Source organism: Ixodes scapularis, unplaced genomic scaffold (genome assembly GCF_016920785.2).
Source record: "Ixodes scapularis isolate PalLabHiFi unplaced genomic scaffold, ASM1692078v2 PGA_scaffold7__128_contigs__length_106722199, whole genome shotgun sequence".
NCBI classification, from domain to species: Eukaryota; Metazoa; Arthropoda; class Arachnida; order Ixodida; family Ixodidae; genus Ixodes; species Ixodes scapularis.
The window spans coordinates 5,198,819-5,224,883 of record NW_024609882.1 but is presented as its reverse complement, the minus strand read 5'-3'; the positions used below and the strand labels follow the sequence as shown (position 1 = coordinate 5,224,883).

At 46.0% G+C, this 26,065-nt stretch overlaps 1 protein-coding gene across 1 annotated transcript; it reads right to left on the bottom strand.

The window, feature by feature from the left end:
* Window positions 1–1,806: 1,806 nt before the first annotated feature.
* LOC120837998 (ATP-dependent RNA helicase DDX54) lies at window positions 1,807–25,051 on the bottom strand. The gene is given in 19 exon segments (XM_040207714.2): window positions 1,807–2,033; window positions 10,513–10,607; window positions 10,926–11,033; window positions 11,118–11,222; window positions 12,600–12,772; window positions 13,321–13,512; window positions 15,008–15,075; window positions 15,167–15,299; window positions 15,951–16,039; window positions 16,617–16,751; window positions 16,906–17,116; window positions 18,179–18,310; window positions 18,886–19,069; window positions 20,173–20,360; window positions 21,965–22,153; window positions 24,521–24,553; window positions 24,555–24,592; window positions 24,650–24,782; window positions 24,866–25,051. Coding segments are annotated over 19 exon segments (2,454 nt in total). The 5' UTR covers window positions 24,941–25,051; the 3' UTR covers window positions 1,807–1,860.
* Window positions 25,052–26,065: the final 1,014 nt, after the last annotated feature.

The window sequence follows — 26,065 nt, the reverse complement described above, 5'->3', positions numbered from 1 at the left end:
GACGACGTCCAAGACGACATAGAGAACGGCGCCTAGAGGATGATGTCTAAAACGACTTCTAGGGCGTCGAGAACGATGCCTGGAGGACACTTGAGGAGGCTGTGGCGTATTTGCATGGGCGGCCCCTCTTGCCTGCAGAGGTCGCCGTAAATGGAGACATGGTCGCCTCACAATCCATTGCACAAAGCGCACGAGAACAGAGGAAGTTCAAAGCACACCTTTTGCACATGGTGCTCTGGCATTGACATCACACTGGTGACATATGACGACGCTTGACGAGATATTTTTATGGCCATCTTTCGGGCACAACGATGCCGCCGCTTCGTTTTTTATGTAATGTGACAAGGGAGGTCATCTTAGAGGCCTAGGACAACTTCTAGGACAACCGCAAGGACGATGCCAACGTAATGGGACAAGTAGAGCCACCCATTGAGCGGCGCGTGCCGCTCAATCATGTTTTTATCTGCTTTTTTGGCGCTTTTTCACTCCATCGGACAGGTAAGGCTTTTGCCGTGAAATGTGCATCCTTGTGGGATGTGTCACTGAACACAAATCGAGCATAATGGGTTTGTATGGATGAATGGTATTGGATGTATCCTTTCTAGCGGATGGTAGCTTGGCTCACCAGATATGTCGCCTACTCTGGCCTATTGTGGACATGTGCAAGCTAAAACTGTGTGCACCACAGACTGAACGTATGGTGCCCTGATCTGCGAAAAAGCTAAACACATTAAATAAGTTTTTTCTTTAATGCGTCGGCATTTTGGTGCATGCAGCAGTTTTTCGTTTGGATTGGACTGAACTAGTTTTGTGAGGGTGCGGCTTGGTTCCCTCCGTGCTGTTTCGCTGCATTCGTTCACTTGTTACGTCCACTTTTCCTCTTATATAAGAGGGAAATTATCTCCTCTCCCACTTACAAGGATGCGCCGCTGTTGGCGTGCACTCCTCTTACGATGGCACTGGGCTGCGAGGAGGTAATGGTGCAGCAATGATGCTGTTTGCACGAAACTGCTGATGCCTGGGAAGGAAGACTGGCTTTTTGGAAACAACAGCGCGCAGACCATAGGCAGCATTTGAAAAAAAGCTGCGGTGGCTGCATCCAAACCATGGACGCCCGGGACCACAGACTGGCTCTCTGAAGACGACAGTATGCAGACCATCCAAGCGAGAAAAAAAAACTGCAAGGTTAGAATTCCCATCCTTCACCGAATCGGAACCCCTGCGCTAATGTCGACATTGTTCGGCAAGAATCAGCGTAACAACAACGACGATTTTGACTTTCTTTTTTTTTTTTTTTATGGAATCTCACATACAAATATTGAGTTTTACAGCAGCTGGATCATGCATCCGCTCCTTTATAAACACCGCATGTAAAAGCTTGAAAAGTTGCATCCGAGACTGAACTTTACATGAAAGGCAAATGTAGAAATTGGAGACTTCAGAATATTTGGATATTTCGGGGGCTTTAGACGCTTTCAGAGTTCTACTCTGACGAGGAGAAAGAAAACATTGGGACACCTTCAAGGTAGCAGCTGTGAAATCTAATGTGGGGCAAGATTATTTTGATATAGCATTACCTGGTATCTGAACTGCCACCTACCATATCTTCTTGGGTGGCTTCAGCAAGTACTATCAGTGGGAAAGTATCTAGCCTTGTATATTGTATAATGGAAAGAATGGCGGTCTACACATCAAGCTGGCAAGGACACTGCAGCGTAAAGAACGTAAATACAAGCATGTCACAATTGTTGGTCATTTGTTTAGACAATTTATATTGTCACGTAAGAATGAGTGTACGGCAGTTCGTTAGGGTTGTGAGAACATTTATTTGCGAAGGGTCTGGGAGGCCTAAACGTGCCCTCACTTCTTGCGTCTCTTGGACCGTTCTCCGTGTTTTTTCTTGACGTGGAAGTTGAGGCGAGCCTTGCGCTGCCTCGCCTTGAGGATCTCGTCCTTGGTTTTGAGCTCCCTCTTGAACTGCTTCCTGGGTCCCTTTTGTTTGGCTCCGCCGCGATGCTTCTTTCCCAGCCGATCTGCACGCAGGGGTGGTAGGTTGTCCACGTTAATTTGAGGAGGCGATGGCGCTATGCTTTTGTCACAATTGTTCGTCTTCTCGAGTTTTTGCTGAGAGAGAACATTGGTTGTGAGAGCAATGTCGAACAGAAAATGCTTGATTTGTCATGATCGGTATACACAGAATGTGTTTTTGTGGCATTCTTCGAGGTTTGCGGTGGTTTGTTTGTTTGGTGTTGTCCAGAGAAAAGGGGGATAGGTGTGGGCCTCCTCTTGGGGGCAAGTCGCTACCCGGCTAGGGGATGGGGCAACCGAGGGCGGTTAAGAGATAGGGTGGAAGCTCGGAGGGGGGTTTGAATTGTTGCTATGGTGGAAAGTTCTAGGTAAGAGCCCTCAAATGGGGGGGACACAGTTGATTCAAGTTTGTGGTGGACATTGCCTTGGGGAATGCTACGTAAAAATAAACAGCGACATCGAGTGGCTGGCAGTTCTGGATAAGCTGACAACCTTAAGGCCTTTTTAATCTCACCTGTCACGGCTCCCAGCCAAAAAAGATTGGCTGGTAGTCTAGTCTTATCATCATTGCTGTTCGTTGGTTGGTGTGCAAGTGTGCATGTCTGTAGCTAATTTCTTTAATCTTGTTCCCAAAACTACAGTGTCTATATTGATTGTTCCACATAAAACCGGCAACTAAGAAACAAACAAACAAGAAAAAAACTAATAGGTGCCGTGGTAGAATTTTGACCTCACAATCAAAGTCGTGGGTGTAATTCCCGTTGGGATGCATTGATTATTTTTTTAATCCTTCTTGTTTTACCTTTTTTTTTTTTTTTTTTTTTTTTTTTTTTTTTTACAGATTCCTTGCTGAAGTATGTGTTATTTTCTAAACGGTTTCCACGGTGTTCCCTTGAAATCTCCTCAGGGATCCCAGCTCTCAAGTGTTAGAAGCAGGGTGTTGGAACGAAATGTTTTTCGTTCCGTTTTCATTTTCGTTCCATACAAAAAAGTTCCGTTCCGTTTCCGCTCCGGAACGAAAAAAATAATGCTCCGTAACGGTTCGTAACGGTTTCTTTCTATAAAAAAAAAAAAAAAATCGCAACAAAAATTAAAAGGAACGTAACGTTTATTTTTACACAAAAACAGATAATTCAGGCGCTCCAGAGGAATCCGCGGAAACGACATTGCTTCTGAGATCATGTTCATTGCCTTGAGACTGAGATCATGATCAAGGCACCGAGCATGATCTCAGAAGCAGCCCGTCATCAAGTGTGCTAGGTGAAAGGCAGGACCTCTGGTCCGATAAAATAAATTTCAGCGCCGAAAAGGCCCTGAAGGCCCATAGGGATGAAGAAGTACACTTTTGCAACAGTCTCAGACTGCCGTATCCGTAGAAAAACAAGATGGACTTCTACAACGCCGGGTCACAAACTTCCCGCGCTTGCCGTGATCTGTTGTCTGTCTGTGTCGTCCGAAGAAAGCATGGAGGGAGAGGGCGCAAGAGCCAAGGAGAGCATTGCGAGCGTGTGGAGGCGTCGCGTCACCGCGCTCTCATGGGTGGGAAGCAATGGCGCCTTGCGTCATGTTTTTTGTTTCTCGTTGTATTTTTTGTCTTTGTTTTTGCTATGCTTGTTCGCCCGAAGTTTAGACGCGGGGGTGATGGCTTGCTTGTCTTCTCTTTAATTATGGTACAAACCAACGGCAGTCTCTTCGCTGCGTGAAACGAATTACTGAAATACCTGATATTTTCCCTTGAACCGAAAACCGATAAGAAAATTTTTCGGTTTCACTCCGGAACAAAATAATAAATAACGTTTCGATTACGTTTCCGTTCCTCCAAAAAATATCGTTTTTTTCGTTTTTCGTTTTTGGTTTCCGTTTTGTTCCGATACCCTGGTTAGAAGCTGCTGCACACATCTTTATGTTTTTAGAAGGGGTCTTAATGGGTGACACTTTCCTGAAGGCTACTTCTGGACCGGCCTATACTTTGTTTTATTTATTTGTTAATACTGCAATCCCTTGATCTGACTTTCGCAGGAGGGTACAGTGGTAAAGAAAATACAACGAACTGGCAAAAAGGACAAAAATGAAATCAAATTGTAGTACACATGAACAAATACGGTACAAAAAGAAGCCACTTCGAATTAGGTGCAAATAATGACAACGATGGCTGCATAACAACTCTCTCAGTGAGGTCATTCCACTTGGTTATTGTTTGTGGAAAAAAGAATACTTTAGGCAATTATTACGCTATTGAAAAGGAGTTATTGTTAGAGCATGCCTTTGTCAAGTAGCATGTCCTGATGAGAAATTGATTAATTTGGACCGGTCTAACCTATGATGCCCATTAAGTAACTGGTACGAAAATTTTAGTTTAGAATGTTGATTTCTTTCAAACAAGGAAACTAAAATAGCTCTGGTTAAAAAAGTTTGGTTATGGAGTCCCGTCCAAAGTTATTATAAATGAAGCGAGCGGCGTTTTTCTGTACTTAATGAACTTTATTAATGTTAATCTTAGTGAAAGGATCCCGAATGATTGCAGCATAATCTAATGTTGGTAGGACTAGTTTTATATGTGAGAAGAGGACTCAAGAAAGGGGGAGAAAGGTCTAACATTCTTAGAAAGAATAACTTCAGCAGAGCATCAGATGCTACGTAATGGATTTGCTTTGTCCAAGTAAGGCTATTAGTAATCCATAATTCAAGGTATTTATATTGTGCGACCTGATAAGGAGTTATTATTAAGGTTGTAAACAAACTTTAAAGGATGTTTTTTGTAAGTAATTCTCATTTTTTTAAACTTAAAGCGAAACTCTGCTTCATTTTTGCTTGTCAGAAAACAGTGCAGCTCTCTTTTTAGTATCTAGAGACCCCGTGACAAATATCAGAATGTAATACCACCTAAAGGATCATTAAGCCGGCCAACAAAGACTAAAATTTTTCGAAGTCACCAAAATCTGCTAATTTAGCGGGCAACGTGCGGCGTAGCCAATGCTGTATTTCCGTTGTGGCTGATGTCTGTGGCACGTGCAGTTTTTTTCTTGGCATTTTCTTTTCCAGGGAGAGATTACCAGACGGCGCTACTAGCGCGCCACGTCTGAGCGAGAGAAGAGGCAAAAGAAAGACGAAAAAGAACGAGTGAGAACAAGAATCACAAGAGGGAGAGGGTGGTACGGGATGTTGCACGCTATGTTTCGCCGACTAGCTGCCTGGGTTCCCACCTACGTAGCCTGCTTCGTCGCCACTTGCGTGCGACATCCCGTACCACCCTTTCCCTCTTCTGGTTTTTCTCGTTTGCCACCACTTCGCCTGTCTTCCCACCCGCTCCTTGCCCTTCCCCGTATATCCGCATCATTTCTGGGTTACCGCAGGTAGATCACGTGACCCCTTGTATCCCACATGGGTGCATATGCAATTGGTGACAAGGGTAAAAAGTTGCCCGGCTGTGCCGAGGTTTCAGTTTCGGTTTGCGATTATGGTAAATAACAAGATCGCACGAAAAATGTTTTGGTTCTCATGAGACAAACAATCTGGGGTTGTTTTGGAGTGCTTTTCACGTTTATAACACCCACTATCTCAATTTCCGAAATTGAGTAGAGTTGCCCTTTAATGGTCATTTGCCAATCTGTGTACTATGTCGCAATATTTTGAAATGTTCTGTTTATCAAAAGTTGATCCGACGCACTACCTACTTTTGAGTAAATTATACAGTCATCATCGTATAATTTGATTTTGACAAGGACCTCTTGTACTATGTCATTAATAAACAGCAAAAAAGGAGACGGCCCAGCACAAACCCCTGGGGAACACCAGAGTTAACAGAAAGTAGCCAGAAGAATGTCACCAAAAACGATGTACTCTTGATGGTTTGAGAGAAGCTGAAACCCATTTCACTAACTGTGTTTCTACATATTTTCTGTAATTTGTATAGTCGTTTCTTACAAGAAACTTTATTGAATGCTTTCGAGAAGTCCATGAAAATAGCATCAATTTGTTTTCTGTTGTTAATTGGTGAGGGAAACTCGTGAACTGTCTCAATTAGTTGAGTACATGTAAAGAAACTTTTTCTAAAGCCATGATGATGCTTAGACAAAACATTATGTTTATCCAGGAATGCTGATAAATGACTACGGTATATATTGTATGTTTAAGTTTACATGCAGTTGAAGTTAATAAAATTGGACAGTAGTTTTCTATGCATTATGGGCTTCCATTCTTATGAAGTGGTTTCACCCTAGCAATTCTCGTTGTCTAAAACCTGGCCCTCGTACAGTGATTTTAAAAGCAAACATATTTTGAGACCCATTCAGCACACCTCAATAAAAATGCATTCAGAATATTGTCGGTTTAACATAAAGTTTCAAAAAGATATTCAATACACCGTGTTCCGTAATTACAATATCAGGCATAGGAGGGTAGTGTGCATCTAAACTTGGCAACGCATCATTGTCTTGCGTAAAAACTGATTTAAAGTGTTTATTAATTGCGTCTGAGCTTGTTTGCTTCGTAGGTTAGATCGCCGTACACCTCGAAAGCATCACACACCATAGAATGTGGAGATACCATATGCCAAAATGTTTCTGGTGAAGTAGATATGAAGTTTGGCAAGAACCCACCAAAATGATCAGTGTTAACTTGGATTTTAAGTTCTAAAGAAAGAATCGAGACTCTTTCATTCAGAATTAAGGACTCATCACTTCTTTTAAGTTTCTTTTTTAATTGCTTCAATTGTCTTTCTGGCTGTAGCAACTTCCTAAAAATCCAAGGTTTTCTCTTTTTTTTTTTTTTTTTACAATTAGTGGCACAAACGTTTGATACATTAATTTACAATACTTTTAAACAAATTCCAAAGGGAGTTCACTTCATTTCACCTTGAGTCCGGATGCAGCCACTGCTGCAAGCTTGTGGGACCCACCAATCAAATGGTGTCAAAAGCACAAGTCACCGGACCTTTCATGTACACGACTGATTCAGCGATGGTGAACACGTACAGAAACATGACAAACACCGTGCTGTTGCACTTTTGACGCCGTTTGATTTGTCCCACCGGCTTGTAGAGAGAGGTGAAACGAAGTATAGTACAGCAAAGGTCCAATTAGCAACAGGTTCTCACGCAAAAGTATGACTAAAGCCCTCCTAAGCAGGAAGGCTGTGGCGCTGGGTTTTCTATGTCTTTCACAACCAGCCAGATTCGGGTGTAGATTGGACACAAGTGCTGCATCAGAATGTTCAACCAATGAGAACGCCAGTCCCAGCCGATCGCCGATGTAGCGCTCCTCTGTCCAATCTCTGCCCTGGTCTCCGGTAGGCGATGCCGAAAATGCAGCATTACGCATTACTGTTGAGGAGGCGTTCAGGACACTGGGAAAGGCTTTTCGGCCAGCCACTAGATGATTTTGCAGGTCGGCCCTAAACAAGGCACTTACAGATAAAAGGATTGTTTCCCTGTTGGTGTACTGATGCGCAAGCTTTTCTTTATCCTTTCTAGTCAGGCATGCCGAAATTGGAGGGTTATTTTTATGTGATGATAACTGCATACCTTTTGGGCGTACACATTAGAAACAGAATGTCGTCTTGAAATGTCCGGTACCAAACAAATGTCGACACAAAACTACGCATAACCCTGGACAGCTACCGCCATCTATGAGCGATGGCGGCAACCAGACAGCCAGTCAGGTTGCCACCGTTGCTCATAGATGGCGGCAACTTTTCCAGCTACCATAGAAAAATGGATAGTTGGGCGAGTTAGTGGGAATTTGTCGTAGGAAACAGCACGCAAAACAGACGAGGACGAAGAAGAAACACACTGGACGGGCGTACAGCTTTGCCGGTCTTCCTCCTTCACCAGAGTGGAAAGGATGAAAGTTTTTTTTTTCTCCCCCTTTTTTTTTTAGACAGCACATTTTGCACTTCCTTGCATAAAATCTCGGCTAAATGTTGCCAGGCTAGTTTTAGACAAACTGAAATGAAAATACGGTTCTTGGAACACGTTGCAACCTAAATATATTCTCGACTGTAGTCCCAAGCACAGTCATCCTGTAATGCGAGATTGACGACTTTTAGAGTTCTGTAACGTCCTAACGACTCGCGACGCAGTCCCTGTAACATGCTTGCGGCCATTTCTTCCCGTCTCTCCCAAAAGGGTCACTCTAAAGTGGAACACCCTAATGCCCAAGAACCACCTGCTCCGACCGCACGGGTTCCCGGTGGGACCCAACGCTCCGACGGAACTGCGCGGGATAATCCTGCAGGGAGCCGTGGAGTGGCCCCAGTACCTGCGTCTCGAACCCTGCCAGCCCGATTTCTCTGGCGTACCCACGTGAACTGGGAATCCTGTTGAGTCTACCAAAAAATCTATGTGGTTGTCTCATTTTACCGCAAACATAAACTATGCATTGCCGAATGCTCATTCTCCGCCCAAATGTAGCGCCGGCAGTCCAAACTGGATGCCAAGGCTTCGGAACTGACCGTTATCTTATTCAAAAGTTCTAAGCGATTTTCTAAAGTTGCAAATGGGAAAATGGCGACCGACGGAGACTTTGAATACGTGGAGCTGAGTGCCGCCAGTTATTGGGAGAGGGCTCCATTTTCGCGTTTAAATTTTCAGAAGATCGCTTATAACTTTTGGATAAAATAAAGGTTCTGAAACATGGGCACCGATTCTGGACTGGTAGTGCTATATCTGGACAAAGATTGAGCGTTTGGCAATTTGTCCTCTAGTTCTGCGGTGAAATGCAGCGGAGAAGCTGTACTTTTGTTGAACAAATTGCTTTGTCTAGATGCGAGGCTGGTGGAAACCGTTTCGCTTTGAGACACGATTATATGTTTAGACCGATTCACAAAGTTCAATGGAAGCCTCTCGTTGCCTGATCAGTTGCGGGAGATATTGTTTGTTTCTTTCGTGGCTTTAAATGAATATTATTGGGTGTTTTGTTTGTTCATAGATCTTGTGAGTGTTAGTCTTAAAAAGAATGTGCAGCAAATTATGAGATTTCCTAAAAGTCTGGGGCGGCTACGGAAGGTATTTAGAGGTCTAGGCATTCAATAAACACAAAAAAGAAAATACAGTGGCTAGGGTTCATTATCTGCCCTAAAACGTGTGAACAATTTTTTAAATGTTGCCTCCTCGTCTCACTCATTTTTTAACTACTCTTTAATTCCTGATTTGTTTGTGTCGGCCAATGTTAATCTTTTGCTGGAGCCAGTGGCGATCTTGGCAGGGGGGGGGGGGGGGGGGGGGGTGTTGCCACCCTGAACTCGCACCTCTTGGCTCGTTTTTTTTCAATGCGAACGCATTAACTGTTTCATGAAGCCAACCAGCATTATCAGCTTTTGAAGTCGCGCCAAATGGCACCTAAAGTCCCCCATTGGCTGGGCTGCGGCGTATTTTCAAGGAACGCCATTCCACAGAGAAGCCCTCTCCATGATGGCGCAGCGGTCCGTCCACCGGTAAAAGGGAGCGTCCTGTTGCAGAGCCAGCAGAGCCCGCCCGGGCAGACTCCGGAGGGGCTGCACGGCCAAACTCAGCGCGGCCGCAGCTTGTAGGAATACGCTACGTATACGAATATTTTCGCATTCTGTCACTTTCTGACAGCGCGCGGCCACTCTCAAGATCCACGCTTTGAGAATGGGCTTCCTTTTGTGCTCGCCGTCGTGTCTTTTCTACTCGCTTCCATCCAACGCGTACGAGATAACCGGGACTGGTGCAAGGTGCCGCTTTGTTAGCCGTTGTGCCGCCCGTCTGCCTCAGCCATCATGACGAGTGATGAAGCTCGCATACTGCAGATAACATTTCGAAGGCACCTTGTGCCAGTACCTGTTATCTGTGGGCGTCGTACGAAAGCGAGCGAAAAAAACATGACTGCGAACATGAAAGGAAGCGCACGCGCAAAGCCAGAGCCTTGAGAGCGGCAACGCACCGTCAAAAGGCGCAGCCAGTCTTTTCGGCTAGCGCTCTTGTGCCCCGCAAACTTTTCCTGCCGACTATACACCAGCCACACCTCGCAGATTATTTCAAAGTTGTGTCATCTCTCTTTCGAGGAGAATGTGAGCTGTTGCTTTAAGGTATTATTGATTTAGGTAGCACCCCCCTCGCTGAAATTAATTTCTGTGATTCAACCACTAAATCCAATGTCTGGGGCCGCAACTGGCTGGAGCAGTAATGTGACAGCATGAATGAGCCACATGTTCAATCTCCACGCACTTCTTTGTAAAGGCGACTCCATATGGTCGCTGGGTAAGGATGACAGTTACAATGTCAGCCAATCACAACTGTCTCTGCCTACATCTTAAAATCAGCCGCTTAGCATTTCCATCAAAGGCACGCGCATAAGAGCATAGCTATAGACAATGCTTTGTTTACGAACAAAGCCCTTTCTAAAGCCACATGCTTGTGCCTCTGCACCTTACAACACTGGTTGGAAGTTGTGCAGTGGATTATAGCTCGGCAGTGCTTATCGGCTCGGCAGTAGTACAACCAGCAGTTCTTGTTCGGCCACTCACCACAGGCAGCCACCTTCTGCTTCCCAAGGCCCCCACTGTCTTCGTCCTCGTCGTCTCTCGCGTCCACCTGTGATTTCCGCTTCCACTGTTTGTAGCTGTACCGGCGGCTGAGGAAGTTGGCTGCAAGACTCAATCAGCGTGCTGTTCGTATTGAACCCATTTTGCACAGGCACTCATCTTTGCCCTAGCTAATTGACAACGCTGTTCTTGGGAAACATTTGTCCCCGATATAAAGTGTTCAATGTAGGAAAGGCAGGCTGTTTTAGTTCTGCAAACGTTAAAGGTTGACTACAAATATTGTTATCATAGTTACTGGACATTATAACAGAAGTTTCACATTAAACGTGCAACAAGTAATCTTTCTTGCTCCTGGGTCGGAGCAAGGTAAAAATGGGGTCCAAGGAAAAGGATACACGTCCGACTTGTAGGAAGCAGGAATCCATGCCCCGCTCTCGGTGCGAATCTTCTTTTTCTTGGGGTCGTCATTTCCCTCTCGCACAAACCTCTTCTTCTTGCGATCCCTATGCGCGATTTAAGAGTGCAGTTGGATAAAAAGAAAACTTGGCAGCGTTCTCGAGCGGGAAGTACAGCTTGCATCTACTCACCACTTCATGGTGCTTTTTTGTTTCTGTAGCATTTTTTCATCATCTGCAGTCAAATCTAGCACAGCTTGAGAAGCCTGCTGCTCAAACGTCTTCTCGAGTTCTAGCCTGAAAGGTAAAGTGTAGATCAAGTGTGTGCCAGCAAAATTTAATTCCCCATGTCAATTTGAACCGGCCTAAAAGCTACACAAGACTACTTCCAGTAGCGACTATTGTTGGCGGTAAACCTTATTCATTTTGTTGGCTTCTTTTTAATGCCCTTATCTCAATATTATGCTCCCTTTTCTCCGACAGTTAGGAAAATGGGACGACGCCAAGTTGTGAAAACATTGACACTTTTTATTCGATCTGCAGCCAGGAAGACGAAGCAAAAGAGGGTGTCATGACGAACCCACAACTTTTATTCCCGAGCGTAAAGAGCCAAAATCCCCGTGTCCGATAGCATGCGCTTATCTACATCTTGGTTGATGCACATGGGCGCCATCTCTTGGGCATCTAGAAAACTATATGAGGGTGGCGACCCCTACAGCTCCTTTCAGGAAATTAGAATTTTGATGATTTGCATTTAATTACCAGCCTTTACTGATTTGCCTTGTATTCATGTTCACAAACAAGTTCTTGTCATCAATACTAGGCTGCACCTGCTATAATGTTTTGGCACTGCCGGGTTGTTTTGGTAAATAAATAAATAAACTGCCAGCATTTGCACTCCTTTCTGTGATGAGTAAAAAATAGTTAACTTAAGGCCCGCTTCAGACAGAGCAATTTCACCCAGCAACTTGACGTCGCAACACGACCGCCCGAGTTCACACGCAGCAACCGAATTGCTCCGACTTGTTATCATCATCATTAAAATTTATTTTTCTTTCACTATTCAGATGCCCAGCTACGTGCTAAAAACGTGTTCTTATATCTTTGAACGGCGTTGAGAATACTAATTCATTTTTCTGAAACTGTTTATTTCCAAAAACGATCCATTTCAAACCAGGACTAAGTCTTTAGCTGTCATCACCACCACCACGGGGGTGTCACGTGAAAATACAGTCTAAGCTCGTTACAACAGACCTGGTTACAACAGACATTTGGATATAACATACCGACCTGTGAAGTTTCGTTGGTTTTCCTCTATGTACTACTGACTCAACTTTATATCTGCATACAACATACTCCTTTTACAACAGACCAAAATCTTGGGTCAAAATTAAGGTCTGTTATAACGAGCTTAGACTGTATTGCGTCTCTGATTGGCTGCGGCCGCTTCAACCGTCTTCGAATTGCTTCGAGTTGCCCACTTGTTCGAGCCGGACCCGATCTCAGCAATTCGCGTCGATCTAGGGAAAGCTAGGGAACAACCTGCCAGCAACCTCAAAATTGCTGGAAAAGTTGCCCCGTCTAAAGCGGGTTTAAGGGGTGTAACGCAACATGTCTCGCTTTTCTCGTAGACAGCCCGGCAATTGAGGACGGTTGAACAGGGGACAAACTTACCCCTTTTCAGAGTGGAAGTCCGAGGAGAAGTGGGGGATGTAAAACTCCTCATCTTTGAAAGAGTCTGGCTTTGCCTTTTTCTTTTTCTCCGGCGAAGCTTCGGAACCAGAGTTTTCGCCCCGCTTTTTCCGCTTTTGGCTCTTGCGACTGCCGATGACCGTCGCGAAGGCACTCTGCGAGTACGGCGGATAAAAAGACAGGCAACGTTGCATACCGCACATTTCTCGAAGCACCTTTCTGAAAACGACATACCGCCCCAGGCAAACAAGCACCGGAACCTGGCAGCGCATTCGTCTCGCTCGTTACTGCCAACAGGTGCCAACGGCGAGAACCATCTGCCCGGGAAGTCCCTTATATTCCTCCCGAGCAGTCGCATACATATGTTACATAGCGCTAACCACTAGCACAAGAATGAGTAATGAATGCTGTTCACACGTTCTGTGCCCCATTTCACTTTAAGTCCTACTGCAACCGACTGTACGAGCCGATAGAGCCAATCAAGTGGCGCAAAAAGAGCACACCGCCATGACACTTGCTGTCTTGGTGCGTCTGCCATCACCGACTACACCATTCGCGCACAGTAAATGTGCTACGATCCTGCACTTTTTCCGCATTTTTTTTGCTCACTACGGCACATAGCGTGGCCAAGTCTCCCAACTGCCACTGAAACAGTTGAGGGCTAACCGATGCAGGTGGGCAAACCGAGGTTCGTAGTACAGACCTCGATGTCTTCCTCTTCCGCCATGACGGCTTCTTGGCTGCCTTCCGTCTTTGGTGCGGGGCCGGTGTTCTCTTGGGACTTGGATGCCGCTTGGGACGAGATGCGCTCGATGAGTTTGTCGTGTTTCTGCCGCTTCTTCTTCATCACGGAGAAGGCATCGCTCTTCCCGGTGTTCCCAATCTCGAAGATGGTCTGCGGAGAAAGATTTGGTCCCGCCGAGTAAATCGAGACGCCACGCCGTCCGTTTGGTCCTCCATGTCGCTCTTTCACCGTCGTGAACCAGGACACTTTCATGTTTTTTCTTTGCCGGGGAATTCGACTGAATAGAGGAACAAGCAAATCTGGTGCAATCGAGTATTTGATAAGGAATTCATAATGGTCTTCGGCTAGCAGTATGGGCATTGAACCATTAAAGTTTGCGGCTTTTTGCCAGCTTGGTCTTTGTTATCATACAATGGCACCCCTGCTTCGAACTCGCTAAGAGGCAAATTCATGTCACTGATGTCGACGCTAATAAAGCCAAATGAGTCACGAAGTTTATGTGGCGCTTTCCAGTTAAGGTTCCCACGGCACATTACATCATATTGGTGTGTGCATAGTGTATTTTGAGTTGAAAGCGAACAGCGGTTTTGGCCGAATGTTTTTTAATCAAATAGTTTCCCCAAACCTTCCACTACTGCAGTATGCACAAACGAAAACCAGCTGAACTAGTGAAGGCTGTTGCTAAGCTTCCACTTGTCCATTTCTAAGAGAAGTCCATTTTAATCTGACTGTATTTGTTGAGTGTGGCATCAGAAAGTCCAATGCCTATATTGGGAGGGCAAGTAAATGATGCATTGGGCATAAAATTAAGCCTACAGAGGTGTTTAGCTATACATAATCAAGAGGATTTATAAATATCCTTGCTATATGTAAATATATTTTCTTCAATCACATATGGTTATTTCAGACTGTCAGGACATTTCTGCTTAACATAGGTACATTCATGCATGCCAGTCTAATTTTTGAAAATTTTACTGCAACATTCATGAAGTTTCCGTTTCTTTCTAAATACACAAGGCATGTGCACCATCCCGCTTTGGGAACGAGCTTTCCTCTTTAGCACGTGGCTGCAATATTTGTACTTTTCAAAGTGTTAATCGTGGCGGGTTAGCTCCAATGAGTGCACTTCTTTCCAAGCACCGGTGGACTGCAGAGAGCCCAGATTCTTGAAAGTGAGCTCCGTAAGTATTGCTTACCCGCAGTGCACAGGTGCTTGGTAAGAAGTGTGTTCAACAGGGGTAATCTGCTGCAATCAACATTTAAAAAAATATAAATATTGCAGTTCCTCTCGAAGCGAATATCGAATGGCACATTATTCAAAACTACTATTCAACAGTTCACGCAACACTACATCACATAGTAGTAGTGATATTGGGTAACTTGTTTGGACCTACACTTAGAGTGGATCTGATCACCACCCTTAAGTTTGATAAGCAATGATTTCAGTGTCTGCTTGCAGTACAACAAATCAAATTACATGCGTCGAAATTTCCACCTACTTGCAGGAACTTAACCCGAAAGTGAGTGTAAAAGTTAATTGCTCTGGTTCCAGACAAGGTATCAGTTGAACATTAGTTGTGGACAAAATGGAGCTGGCACTGTGTGTCTCACGCTACTCTGGAAAGAGTGCAAAAGAGGAACTTACGCTCGGTGGCTTGAACCTCTTCATCCCCTGCAACAGGCTGGCCCTCACATCTTCATCCGCAGATTTGGCTAAGATAGGATAAAGGAGGGATGAACAATCAAGACAGCAGTCTTCCGAAAGATACCCGGAATCGTCAGAAGGGACGCAGCAATGCCTCACCTCTGAACACAGGATGAGGGGCGATGTCCTCTTTGAGAAACTGCTTCATGCGCTTGGCTGACTCGCTCGAAGGTGGCGGGCGCGACTTGAGGTACTGGATCATGGCGTTGCTGCACACCCGCTCCATGTTTTGCTGCAGTGCCATACAAAGCAAACTAGAGCTTTGCTGTTTTGTTGAGCTTTTAGGCATCCTCGGCATCAAACCTCCAGTGCAGATGGCAACATGTCAACAAAGTTCTTTCTCCCAGGTTAGTAGTGGTGAGGCCACCAAGTATTTATGTGGTCCCAAACCTCCCTATTTTCTCACTAACACTTAATAATTTTCAAATTTTAACGGGCATGAAATGAAACCTTTGAAAGGAACTTCAAACCCCCCTCCCTCTTTGAACAGTTCTCCATGGAAATCCGATGAGAACGAAGCCAATAAGGTTGACGGCGAGGAGCAATGATAAATTAATCCACTAGTAGGTTACCCTACATTACACCGATTATATTCCAAAATTACGCTGGCTGAAATTACGGAGAGTGGTAGCAAACAGGCCTAGCCAGCTTGAGTATGACTAATACAGAAGAAAATTTTACAATTCACAAATACAACAGTGCGTGCAACAATCAAAAATTCCACTGTCAGTCCAAGCAGGTGCTGCAGAACAAATAATAAAAATGGCCCCCATGAGGGCATTGAGAACAGTGAAAAAACAGAACTTCCGAATGCTCGATGCACCTGCTTTAGTTGGAACATCCTTTAGTCAAAAGTTTGGTGTTGATTGGACAAACTGCTCACCAGGTCAGAGTTCTGTTCGTGGAGCACGCGGAGCATCTCCGCTTCCTCATCGATCACCATCTGTGGTACTTTTCCGCACAGTCCACTTTCTGAAAGACGAGAATGGTGACACCAAAGGTTAAACCAAACACAAATTGTTTCACAAGATAATATATTTGAACTTCAACTAGAGAGCTTCGCACAGTGTTGTGGGAAACGCGCATGACTGCAGGGCTTTGGGAGCTGCTTGCCTCACGCAAACGCTTGGGTATGTGAAGTATCCAGTAGAGCTGCGCATTTGCATTCCTGTTTCTGATGGCTTTGGACACGGCAGAGTATACTAGTCAAGTTTTCGCGCTAAAAAATAAATCGCGACTGCTTTGGCTAGAATTAAAGCAACACATCTATAGTCTGTTTCAGGTTAAAAGCTAGACAAGCCCCCCCCCCCCCCCCCCTTTTCCCAGAAAGCTCCCTGCTCGCCATAATTGGTAAAGGTTCCCTCCTCTCCAGCGTTCGCTCTGCTAAAGTGGAAAGAGGGAGGGGCCTTATGGGAGGAGCCAGTCCCACTATTTGAAACCTGCAACAGACTGCAGTGCGATTCCGCCAAGTTAGTAACCCGGCGAGTCTGCTCGATACTAACGGCACCGACATGCGTTTTCCGTTGACCAATGGACGACTCGCACCCACCCGGCGCTTGGGAGGCTGCACTTGTGAACTGCATCGGCCGTCCCAGGAAGAGATGCAGGTCCAGGAGGTAAGGTGCTTCGTCGGGGGCCACCAGCGAATAGGCCGTGCCACTCCGACCCGCACGCGCCACTCGGCCTGGGAGTAGAGCACGCACAGGTACCGGTTGCAGCAGCAGTGGTCACAAATACCGCTTAAGGCGGATGCCAATCACTGTTGCCGGAATAATTCGTTTTCATTGGGGGCACTCTTTTGCGAGTGACTTTCGGGGGCTGCTCCCACAGACACTTACCGACGCGGTGGACGAAGAGCTTGGCCTTGGGAGGGAAGCTGTGGTTGATGACGTTGTCCAGGAGCGGGATGTCGATTCCCCGGGCAGCCACGTCCGTGACGAGCATCACAGGAACCTGGCGCGCCCGAAACTTGGAGACGTTAATCTTGCGGGCCGCCTGGTCTAGGCTGCTGTACACTTGCGTGCAGGGGACGTCCGCCCTCTCGAGGATCTGTGAGAGCGAGTAGAGTTGCCTGCTGGGCTACACGATCGACACTTAACGGGGCTTGCCCCTTGCACAGACACTCCTAAGCTACCACCACTGTCACCCTCTGCATACCTTAGTACTACATTCTGCATTTCATTTTAAAAGAAAGTGATACTGTAAACAACATAATTTTCGCAAGGACCTTTTTTGCGAATTTTGCGGCTTGAAAAATATGGCTAAAATTAGTCTTGCGAATATAACACTCTACGGTAACGAATACATAGCATATCACTCTAGATTGCAAAATATTCCCGAAATCCACAATTCCAAATATTTGCGAAATATTGATCCTGTGAAAATAAAGCCGTTTACAGTATGCTACTAGAACCAGTACAGCAGATGGAACAAGTACCTGGGACCAGTATAGCAGATAGGGACTGAGTACCTAGGACAAGTACAGTGGAGAGAGACAAAGTTCTTATGACCATAGAGTCACCAAATGAGCTATGCTTAGAGTATCGACACTCTGTTCCCCAACATTGTTGTGGGTACCGCTATCTTGGTGCTTAGTACAGGGTAGATGTAACTGCCAATCACCATTATTGAAAAGTGACTTTTATAGCATTATATTCGGCGTTAGGAAGCTCATGTAATATTGCTTTGCTCTGTTGCAAACCTTTGTGCAGGACGGAAAAGCCTTTCCTGTGATTTCAGGTAACGCTCCAGATAACTGGCAACCATGATTTTAAGCACCAAGATGGGTAAGTGTCGTTACTCTGAAGCATAGCATACTTAGTGGCTCTATGACCAGCACAGCAGATAGGGATGAGGTACCTAGGTCCTGCATAGCAGGTAGGGATAAAGTACCTTGTACCAATAAAACAAATAGGGATAAAATACCTATCATCAGTACAACAGATAGGGTAAAGTACCCAGGACCAGTACAGCAAATAGGAACTAAGTATCTAGGAGATGGGAATGAAAGGTAGGTACAGGAGACTGGGAAGGGTGGGGTGGAGGAATGGGAATACACCAGACAGAAAAAAAAGTAGCAAGTTTTCGACTAGTTAGGGCAAAAGAACCTACGTCTCTCAGGTACTCCGCGTGGTGGCGTGTGGCCACAAAGACGAGGGTGAGCTCGTCAGGTTTGACGACGTGCTTGAGCAGGTGCAGCAAAATTGCCGCCTTGTCATTCGTTCTGCACATCAGGTACACCGTCTGCAATAAGAACAGCCACTTTGCACTTTCCCCATCTCCAGGGGGAGCGACAAAACTCTTTAGTTGTGAAAGGAGGGTATAAGGGCAAATGGAGAAAACAAATTATGTTCTAGTAATGGCATTAAATTTATAATTTGTGCTCGATAATGGCTCTTACACCACACGACTGAATGCTATGTATAACCGAATACCGCCTTCATCTTTGATATCTTACAAGATTAATAGTCTCGCAGATGAACCCGAGGTCAATGACCATCAGGCAATACAATATTCAAGATTTGACATATACACTTCAAATTGAGTGGCTCAAATAAGCCTGTGGATATAAACTAAGATGTGGTTGCATGCAATATTTCCTTTGTGTTTAGGTGTAAGTTGCTGCAATCCAAGCACTTTAGTGTGGCCAGGATTGGAAAAAGATAAAAAGGAATCGGAACAGCCCTGCCATGCGCTCAACCTCAGTGTGGCAAGATTTTGCTCGAACACCAATTCTTAACACTGAAACTCATACTAGCTGCACCCATACATCACTACGATGCCTACAGCGAGTAAGCTTCGAGCAAGTGGGGCTATACCTTGAGGAGGTCGCTGAGCTGAGACTCGACATCGAGGCGAACTAGAACCGGCTCGTTGAGACCGGCACGTGCAAAGTCGACCAGCATACGCGGCAGTGTGGCTGAGAAAAGTAGCGTCTGCCGATTCTCAGGAAGCCGATGAAGGATTTCGTTCAGCTGCTCCTGGAAACCCATTTCAAAAAGCCTGCCAAGGTAAAGCAAAGGAGAAAAATGAAAGTCGTTCACAACTCCCTGTAACACCGAATTAGAGTGCAGCTCTTGAGGAGGAGGAGGGAAGGGTACTGAGGGGAGGGTATACCTCTCCTTTCTCCTCCTCACCCTGCCTGCTGCTCCTCCCTCCGAGCGGCGTCGGCGTAATCTTGAGGTCACGTGACCCTTGTGATGCCACGTGACCCTCGTGATGCCACTTGACCCTCGTGACCTCACGGGGGTCAACGTGATGTCACCGGGGTCACGTGACCTCACGCTTACGCCGGCGCCACTCAAGCTGGAAATGGGCGCCTAAGAGCTGCGCTCTAAAATGATTAGTTGGTCATAAATGCCTATATGTTCAATGGAGAGAAACCTTTATGAATGTTTCAAAAGTCTTCCACAATCTAAATGGCTTTCTGGTTATTAAGTATGAAAATTCATTAGTAATTTAGACTAGCAAGGTTGCCAAGCAAGAACCCCCTTTTTGAGCACACTAACAGGTGATGTAGGTTCTCAAAGGTTGTTCGTTTGAAATTTTGCCAACAGGATTAGTTTTACCGAAAAAAGAGGCTTATTTAGGCTTCTGCTATATTGTTTGCACCAGTTTTATTCAAATTAATCATACCAACTCATAAAAGTTGCTTGAGAGGGTTCTCTCAACCAATCTTTGTGAAAATCTTTGCTAAACCTTTATTACCAATGGTGATATCTGTTTCCAAATCTAAATTTAGTACTTCCCCCACGCCTAGCCACCTTGTTGACCTGAGAATGATAAAAGCATGAGGTCGCAAAAAGATCCACAGATTTGAGATCTTCTCAAAATAAAATTTTATTATTTGCCCACTGTATTTTTTAGTTTCTTTCCACTTATGTATGTCGTATATTGCGTGTTACATTGTATTATGGTTCAAATATGTCCATTCATCTGTGTAGTCCAATTATGTTCACCCCCTAATTTGTTTCTCCCCCTTACTATTTGCTTTTAAACAGCACCAACTAATGCACAATCTTCAAACGTTTGTAACCACCCCACTAAAAGTTGCAAACAGAACTGGAGTACTACTAAATAAATAAATAAAAAATGACACGACTTACCGGTCAGCTTCGTCAAAGACAACATACTTGATGGAGCTCAGCTTGAGGTCCATCTCCATGACGATGTGAAGAAACCGGCCAGGCGTAGCAATCAGAACATCCGGATTCTCGTGGATGGCCTCAAACTGATCCTCCATGTTGTCTCCGCCCAGGATCACCGTAGACTTGAGGTCCGTGAACTTGCCCAGCTGCATTCAGGAACGCCATGTGGCCTAGCTGCCATGAGCACGGAAACGAACAACATAACAAGCCCGGCTTTAAGGGAGCACTAAAGTGGATTTTGAGTTTGTCTTTCTTTATGGCATAAACTCATCCTATGTCCTATCAGAAAACGAGAAAAATACTATGACACATAGCCTTTTTCTTCATTAAATACACGACCAAACGCTAGATCAAGCCCCTTTTCTGACATATACCTCAGAAAAGGGGCATGTCGAGATGTTTGGCTGCGTTTGAATAAGAAAAAAAAGGTCACGCGTGATTGTAATATTGCATTTGTAAGATCCTTGGCACCACTTCAGGCTGGGCAACTTTCCCAGCAATTTTGGGGTTGCTCTCTAGCTTTCCCTAGATTGATACGAATTGCTGAGATCGGGTCCGACTCAAAACGGACGAGCAACTCGGACAACTCGGAGATGTTTGAAGCAGCAGCAGCCGAACAGGAACACAATATTTTTATGTGACGCCCTTGTGGGCGTCACATGATGACAACTAGGACAACTAAACACTTGGTTCTGGTTTGAAATGGATCTGTTTGGGGGAATAAACTGTTTCAGACAGATGAGTTAGTATTATCAATGCCGTTTGAAGATATAAAAACATGTTTATAGCGCGTAACTGTGAGTCTAAACAGTGCAAGAAAAATCAAATTGAATGATGATGATGGCAAGTCGGAGCAATTTGGTTGCTGCATGTGAACGTGGGCAGCCCATGTTGCTGGTGTTGCGAAGTCAAGTTGCTGGGTGAAATTGCACCATCTCAAACAGGCCTTAGGGCACACAGATTAAGTTGGAATTATGAAAAAGTGATCTCAAAATCTACTTTAGTGCCCCTTTAAAGACCGGCGACCAGTTTGTGCTTTTCACTTTTTCTTCCCTTCCTCCTCTCCCTCTTCTACCCTGTCCAGTATTGCCTGTTTCCTCCTCCCCCATGGTGAGGAGGATCTTCTGCCTTGCAGAATCTTGAATCTGGTCGTCGGCCTTTAACGCCTAGGGAACATCCCTCTGCCCAACTGGAGACGAAGCGGGCAAAAGGCCACCAATGCTCCGAATTTCTGGTTCTCACTCAAGGCCACCCCATGACCAGCCAAAAACCAAAGGCAAAGATCATCCATAACATCAACCCCTCGCCCACAAGCTCCACTTGAACCATTGTCATTATTTTTATTACAGCGACAGCTGCTAGTGGGAACCTTGCCATGGAATTGCATTGTCGTCCTTCGTTAAAACTCCCGGCGCCTCGAGCTAATCCCACTGTGCAGGTGCATGTGCAACACCATCCGAGCAGACAAACTTGCACACCATATGGTTTGACCTCAGAAAGTTTTTAGTGAGTTCGAAGAAAGAGATTTTCAGTTACGGCGCACTCAGGAGGCTCATCATAGATGTAGTGCAGATCAGGCATGGGAGCATAATATAAAGCAGTTGAGAAAACTGCATGAAAATCCTCAGAACTGTGCTCAGGACAAGGCACACAAACGCCACTGACGCCACATTGATGAATAGAGAGCAAAAATAAATATCAATATCACCGCGAGTACCTCCGAACTCAACCGCATGATGATCGAGCATACCTCTTTCGCGAACTTGTGCGTCTGCAGGGCCAGCTCTCTGGTAGGCGACAACACCAGGGCCCTTGCACCCGCCTGCAGGGAGCGGGCCTTCAGCTTGTCCAGGATGGGCACCAGGAAGGCAGCCGTCTTGCCACTCCCAGTCCTGGCCATGGCCACCACGTCCCGGCCTTCCAGGATCACAGGGATCGTCTGCATCCATCAATCGATTAGGCTTCGACAAAGATCGCTCAGACTAGTGGTTTGGTTGTCGCACCCTCCACTTCGGTTGTCGCACCCTGCACTTTGCTCGGTTGTCGCACCCTCCACTTACGGCCACCCTAAAGGTACGGCCACCCTAAAGGAACTGTTCCTATAGCCTGAGGGCAGTGAACAGGAAGTGTATAGGTCGGCTGCTAGTCAGCACAGCTAGTGGTCAGAGCGAGGCAAAATTGGGAAAGCCACGCTACCAGATTATTAGGCACAAGTGCTGCGTCACAGTTCGACGGTCACTCGGATGCTGGAGCTCAAGATCGCGTCCAAAGATTGCGACCGCCGGCTATCTTGAAGTTGCAAAGATTTCTTATAAGATTGCGCTACTTGTCGAACCAAACTTCTCTGTCCGGACGGTATGGGTCCAAGGCGATTCCTTTGTACTTCCACTGCGGATGAGGACCAGGGATCCATACTACTAGTACAGAATGCGAGGAGTGTCGCAAGCATGAGCCCTTATATTTGGAAGCTGATTCTATTACAAGGGCCAGCAGATGAGATCAGTACTTGCAAGTTTTGACCTCGTAGCCTCCGTTCTGCTCCAAGCTTCAGTTTGTTGCAACGCAAGATCTGAGGTAGGGGCCCTGCCCACAGAACAAGCGACAATGCTCCACTCAATGCCCAATGCAATGAGGCGAAGCATTGTTTCCGAGGGTGCCATGCTCCTTTCATTTCAGCATGTCACAGAGATGCGCTTGTAATGATTGGTGCCAATTCTTTCTAGATGAGGGCAGAGCCTCTCCTGCAGTTCTTACGTCGCGACAGCCTCTATATAGAAAAATGAAGCATAGTTCTGCGGTGTACTAAATGATTGAGTCCCATGGCTAATCAAATATTTGCTTGTGATGGCCTCATTACAAGGTGTCCTGTTTTCAGGTAAGATGCCTATCCCTGTTGTGCTTGCTTCATTGTGTGTGTGTATGTGTATTTCAAAGCTAGAAAGGTATGGTGGGTCAGTTCTGCTGGCCCACCTGTTCAAACAAACAAAACAGATTAGTCGTTAGTTGTTTATACAGCAGGAGTTTAGTCTGCCAGAACATGGCGACATTGCCATAGGCGTAGACTACAGGGGGCATCGGGGCTCGTGCCCCCCCCCCTCCCCCCCCGGGTCCGGGCCATGATCCTTATTGAGACGCTGTTAACGTGCCATGTAACGAGTTTCTAGTAGTGGCATGTAAACAAAATAATGCCCACGTTGCCTTTATTGACAAAATTCATGAAAAATGGAATCCCACCGTGCTTTCGAAAGAGAGGGGGGGGGAGTGCTTTTCCGCTCGCGCAGAAAAGCCGCCCCCCGCCCTGCCCCTGCCCGCCGCCGCCCCGCCGCCCGCCCCTCCCCTCCCTTCCCCTCCTCCCCTCCCTCCCTCCCTCCCTCCCTCCCCCCCCCCCCCCCCCCCCCCCCCCCGGAAAATGAAAAGTCTACGCCGCTGTACGTTGCTACCCACTGTACGATAAGAAATTTGGTCAGGGCAGTACGACGGCTAGCCTGGGGTTTTTAACGCATACCACGCAGTAGTTATACACGACCGCACGCCGGTCGATGCTCATCCAGATCAAAATGGGCAGGGGTGGAGATTGGACCCGGGATCCCTGGGTCTTGGCGCGAGCTTTCATTTCACGTGCTCCGAGCTGCTGTGCGCTAGCCCACTCGGCCACCGATCCCCCTCCGCACCTGTTCACATGGCCCCACTTTTCCGTAAAGCGCGCACGTCCTCTATGCTGATTTGTTTTTCTAAGTGCAATAAAGCAAGAGGCTTGGCGTGTTTGGCACGTGTGTTTGCCTGCTTGCCGAAGTGGCAATAATACAAATAATAATAATACTTTATTCGTACTGTGAAGGGGCTGATCCAACACACAGGGTCGCAAAAAACAGTGATGCCCATACCACAGAGGCTTGCAGTCCCAACCCGGGGCCCATTATTGCACATACACGTGGTTATCCAGTAATAGGATGTCACCACGCGTTCCTTCTTATACTCCATTCACCCTTAGTAATGTCATGCTCTGAAACTTGACATTCTATCAACGCAAGTGAGAGCTAGCCCGCACTCCTGGCTTCAAGACATGCCATTTCTTGTGCGAGCGATCGTTCTGTGGAAGAACGCTTCAAAGCAGCAACCTCGAGCTCTCGTGCTTGTGGCTTGACTGCAGTCTCAGTTTTAGGGTGAACGGAGTGTAAAAGGGTTTAATCGTATTCATGCATCGTGCCCCTTTGCGAGCGAACACTGGTACGTCTAGCCATGTATGGCAAGATTTAAGGCGCCTCCGTTTAATTTACGGTAAAGGTTTAAGGAAAATCGAGCTTGCCTTCCGCTGGATCGGTGTGGGAATCTGGTAGCCCCCGTTTCAAGACGCCTTTTAGAATGGGAGGACTCAAACCTGCAAGTTGAGCAGAAGTCAGCAAGTTCCAATTGACTCGATCGGCTCGCTCATTACCCATTGACTGAAATCCACCGGACTTTTTCTTGCCGACAGTCGCTGCGTCTTGCCGCATGCTGTCAAAGTCCTTTCTCTCGGCCTCGTCCACATAGATGCTGTCGAAGCCGTCTTGATCGGCGTTAGTGTCATCCTGTGGGTTGCAAAATACGAGGGGCTGATATTCGCGCACGGATGTCATCCTGGTTTAAACTCGTCGATTTTGTCAAAACTCACATCGTCGGAGTGGTCCTTCTTTCGCTGGCGCGGTCCCCGCTTCTTTCTGGAAGTAAACTTTTTTTTCGACTTCATGCCAAGCCCGAAGATCAATGCAAACCAATGCAACTGTTTTAAAGTTTCCACCCGTTTCACAGTTTTAACATGTGCCGCACGTGTAATGTGTTATGTGACGAAGTGCATGGCTGCGTTCGAAACATACGGATATTCGAGTCCCCAAGTCAAAGTAGACGTGGATGTCTTAAATTTGAAGAGTCGTGACTCTTGTAGATACAACGGAGGCACTACACTAGTCACTCTCAAAACGCTCAAAACTTTGAAAATTTATTTTTTGATTTATTAAATAGTTTTTTTTTAAATCTACTGTAAAAAATTAAAAAGCGTATATGAATTGTCAGTTACATCCACAGTTACGGTTTAAACAATAGCTGGTGTGCGCGGGTATGCCTTGGTAGGTGCTGGTATCTATCGGCCATTTTCGGAAAGATTTACCAACCATGCGTTGATTATGCTTTCAGCGGACAGATGGCACGAGCTGTCCACGATTTGGAAGGGGTTGTTGTGGGGTTTCTGAACCCATAGAGTCCCGCGCTTCTTCCCACGCGTTCCGACACCAGTTTACCTAATAAATGTTTTGATCATAAGTTTCCACCGTTCCCACTTCGACACTAGCAGTCGACCTGTCACACTGTACTCGCCAAATTTATCGTCTACACTCTACAGCGTGAATCAATGTCGTCTATTACTTATTTATTTATTTATTTGCTTGGAAGTAGGTGGCAAGAATGATATTTTCATAACCCACTATTTGCTTCTGTTCGAGAAGTTAGCAAAAAAGTAGCCAAAGGTTTAGTCAACTTTCCGGGGGAGGGTAGAGGGGGCCGGTCAGTCAGGATGGTCACGACCGATGATGGTGTTCGCCCGATGGAAGTCCCCCCGGGAAGTCGAATAAGAAGAAAAAAAAAAAAACTAAAAGTTCTTCGATCTCGCTGGACACATTAAGACGGTGGTTGGTTTACGATGGTCGGTGTGGCCACGTTTATTTTCAAAACAAAAACGACAAGTCAACGGTAATTTACAAAACTTCCAAAATTAAAAACCCCATACTTTAGTCCCCAGTCTCAAGAGCCGAATTCCCCGAAAATCCTCTCGACAGCCCTTTTCTAGACTCGTAGAGGCCTCCTTTCCCTCCAGAGACGG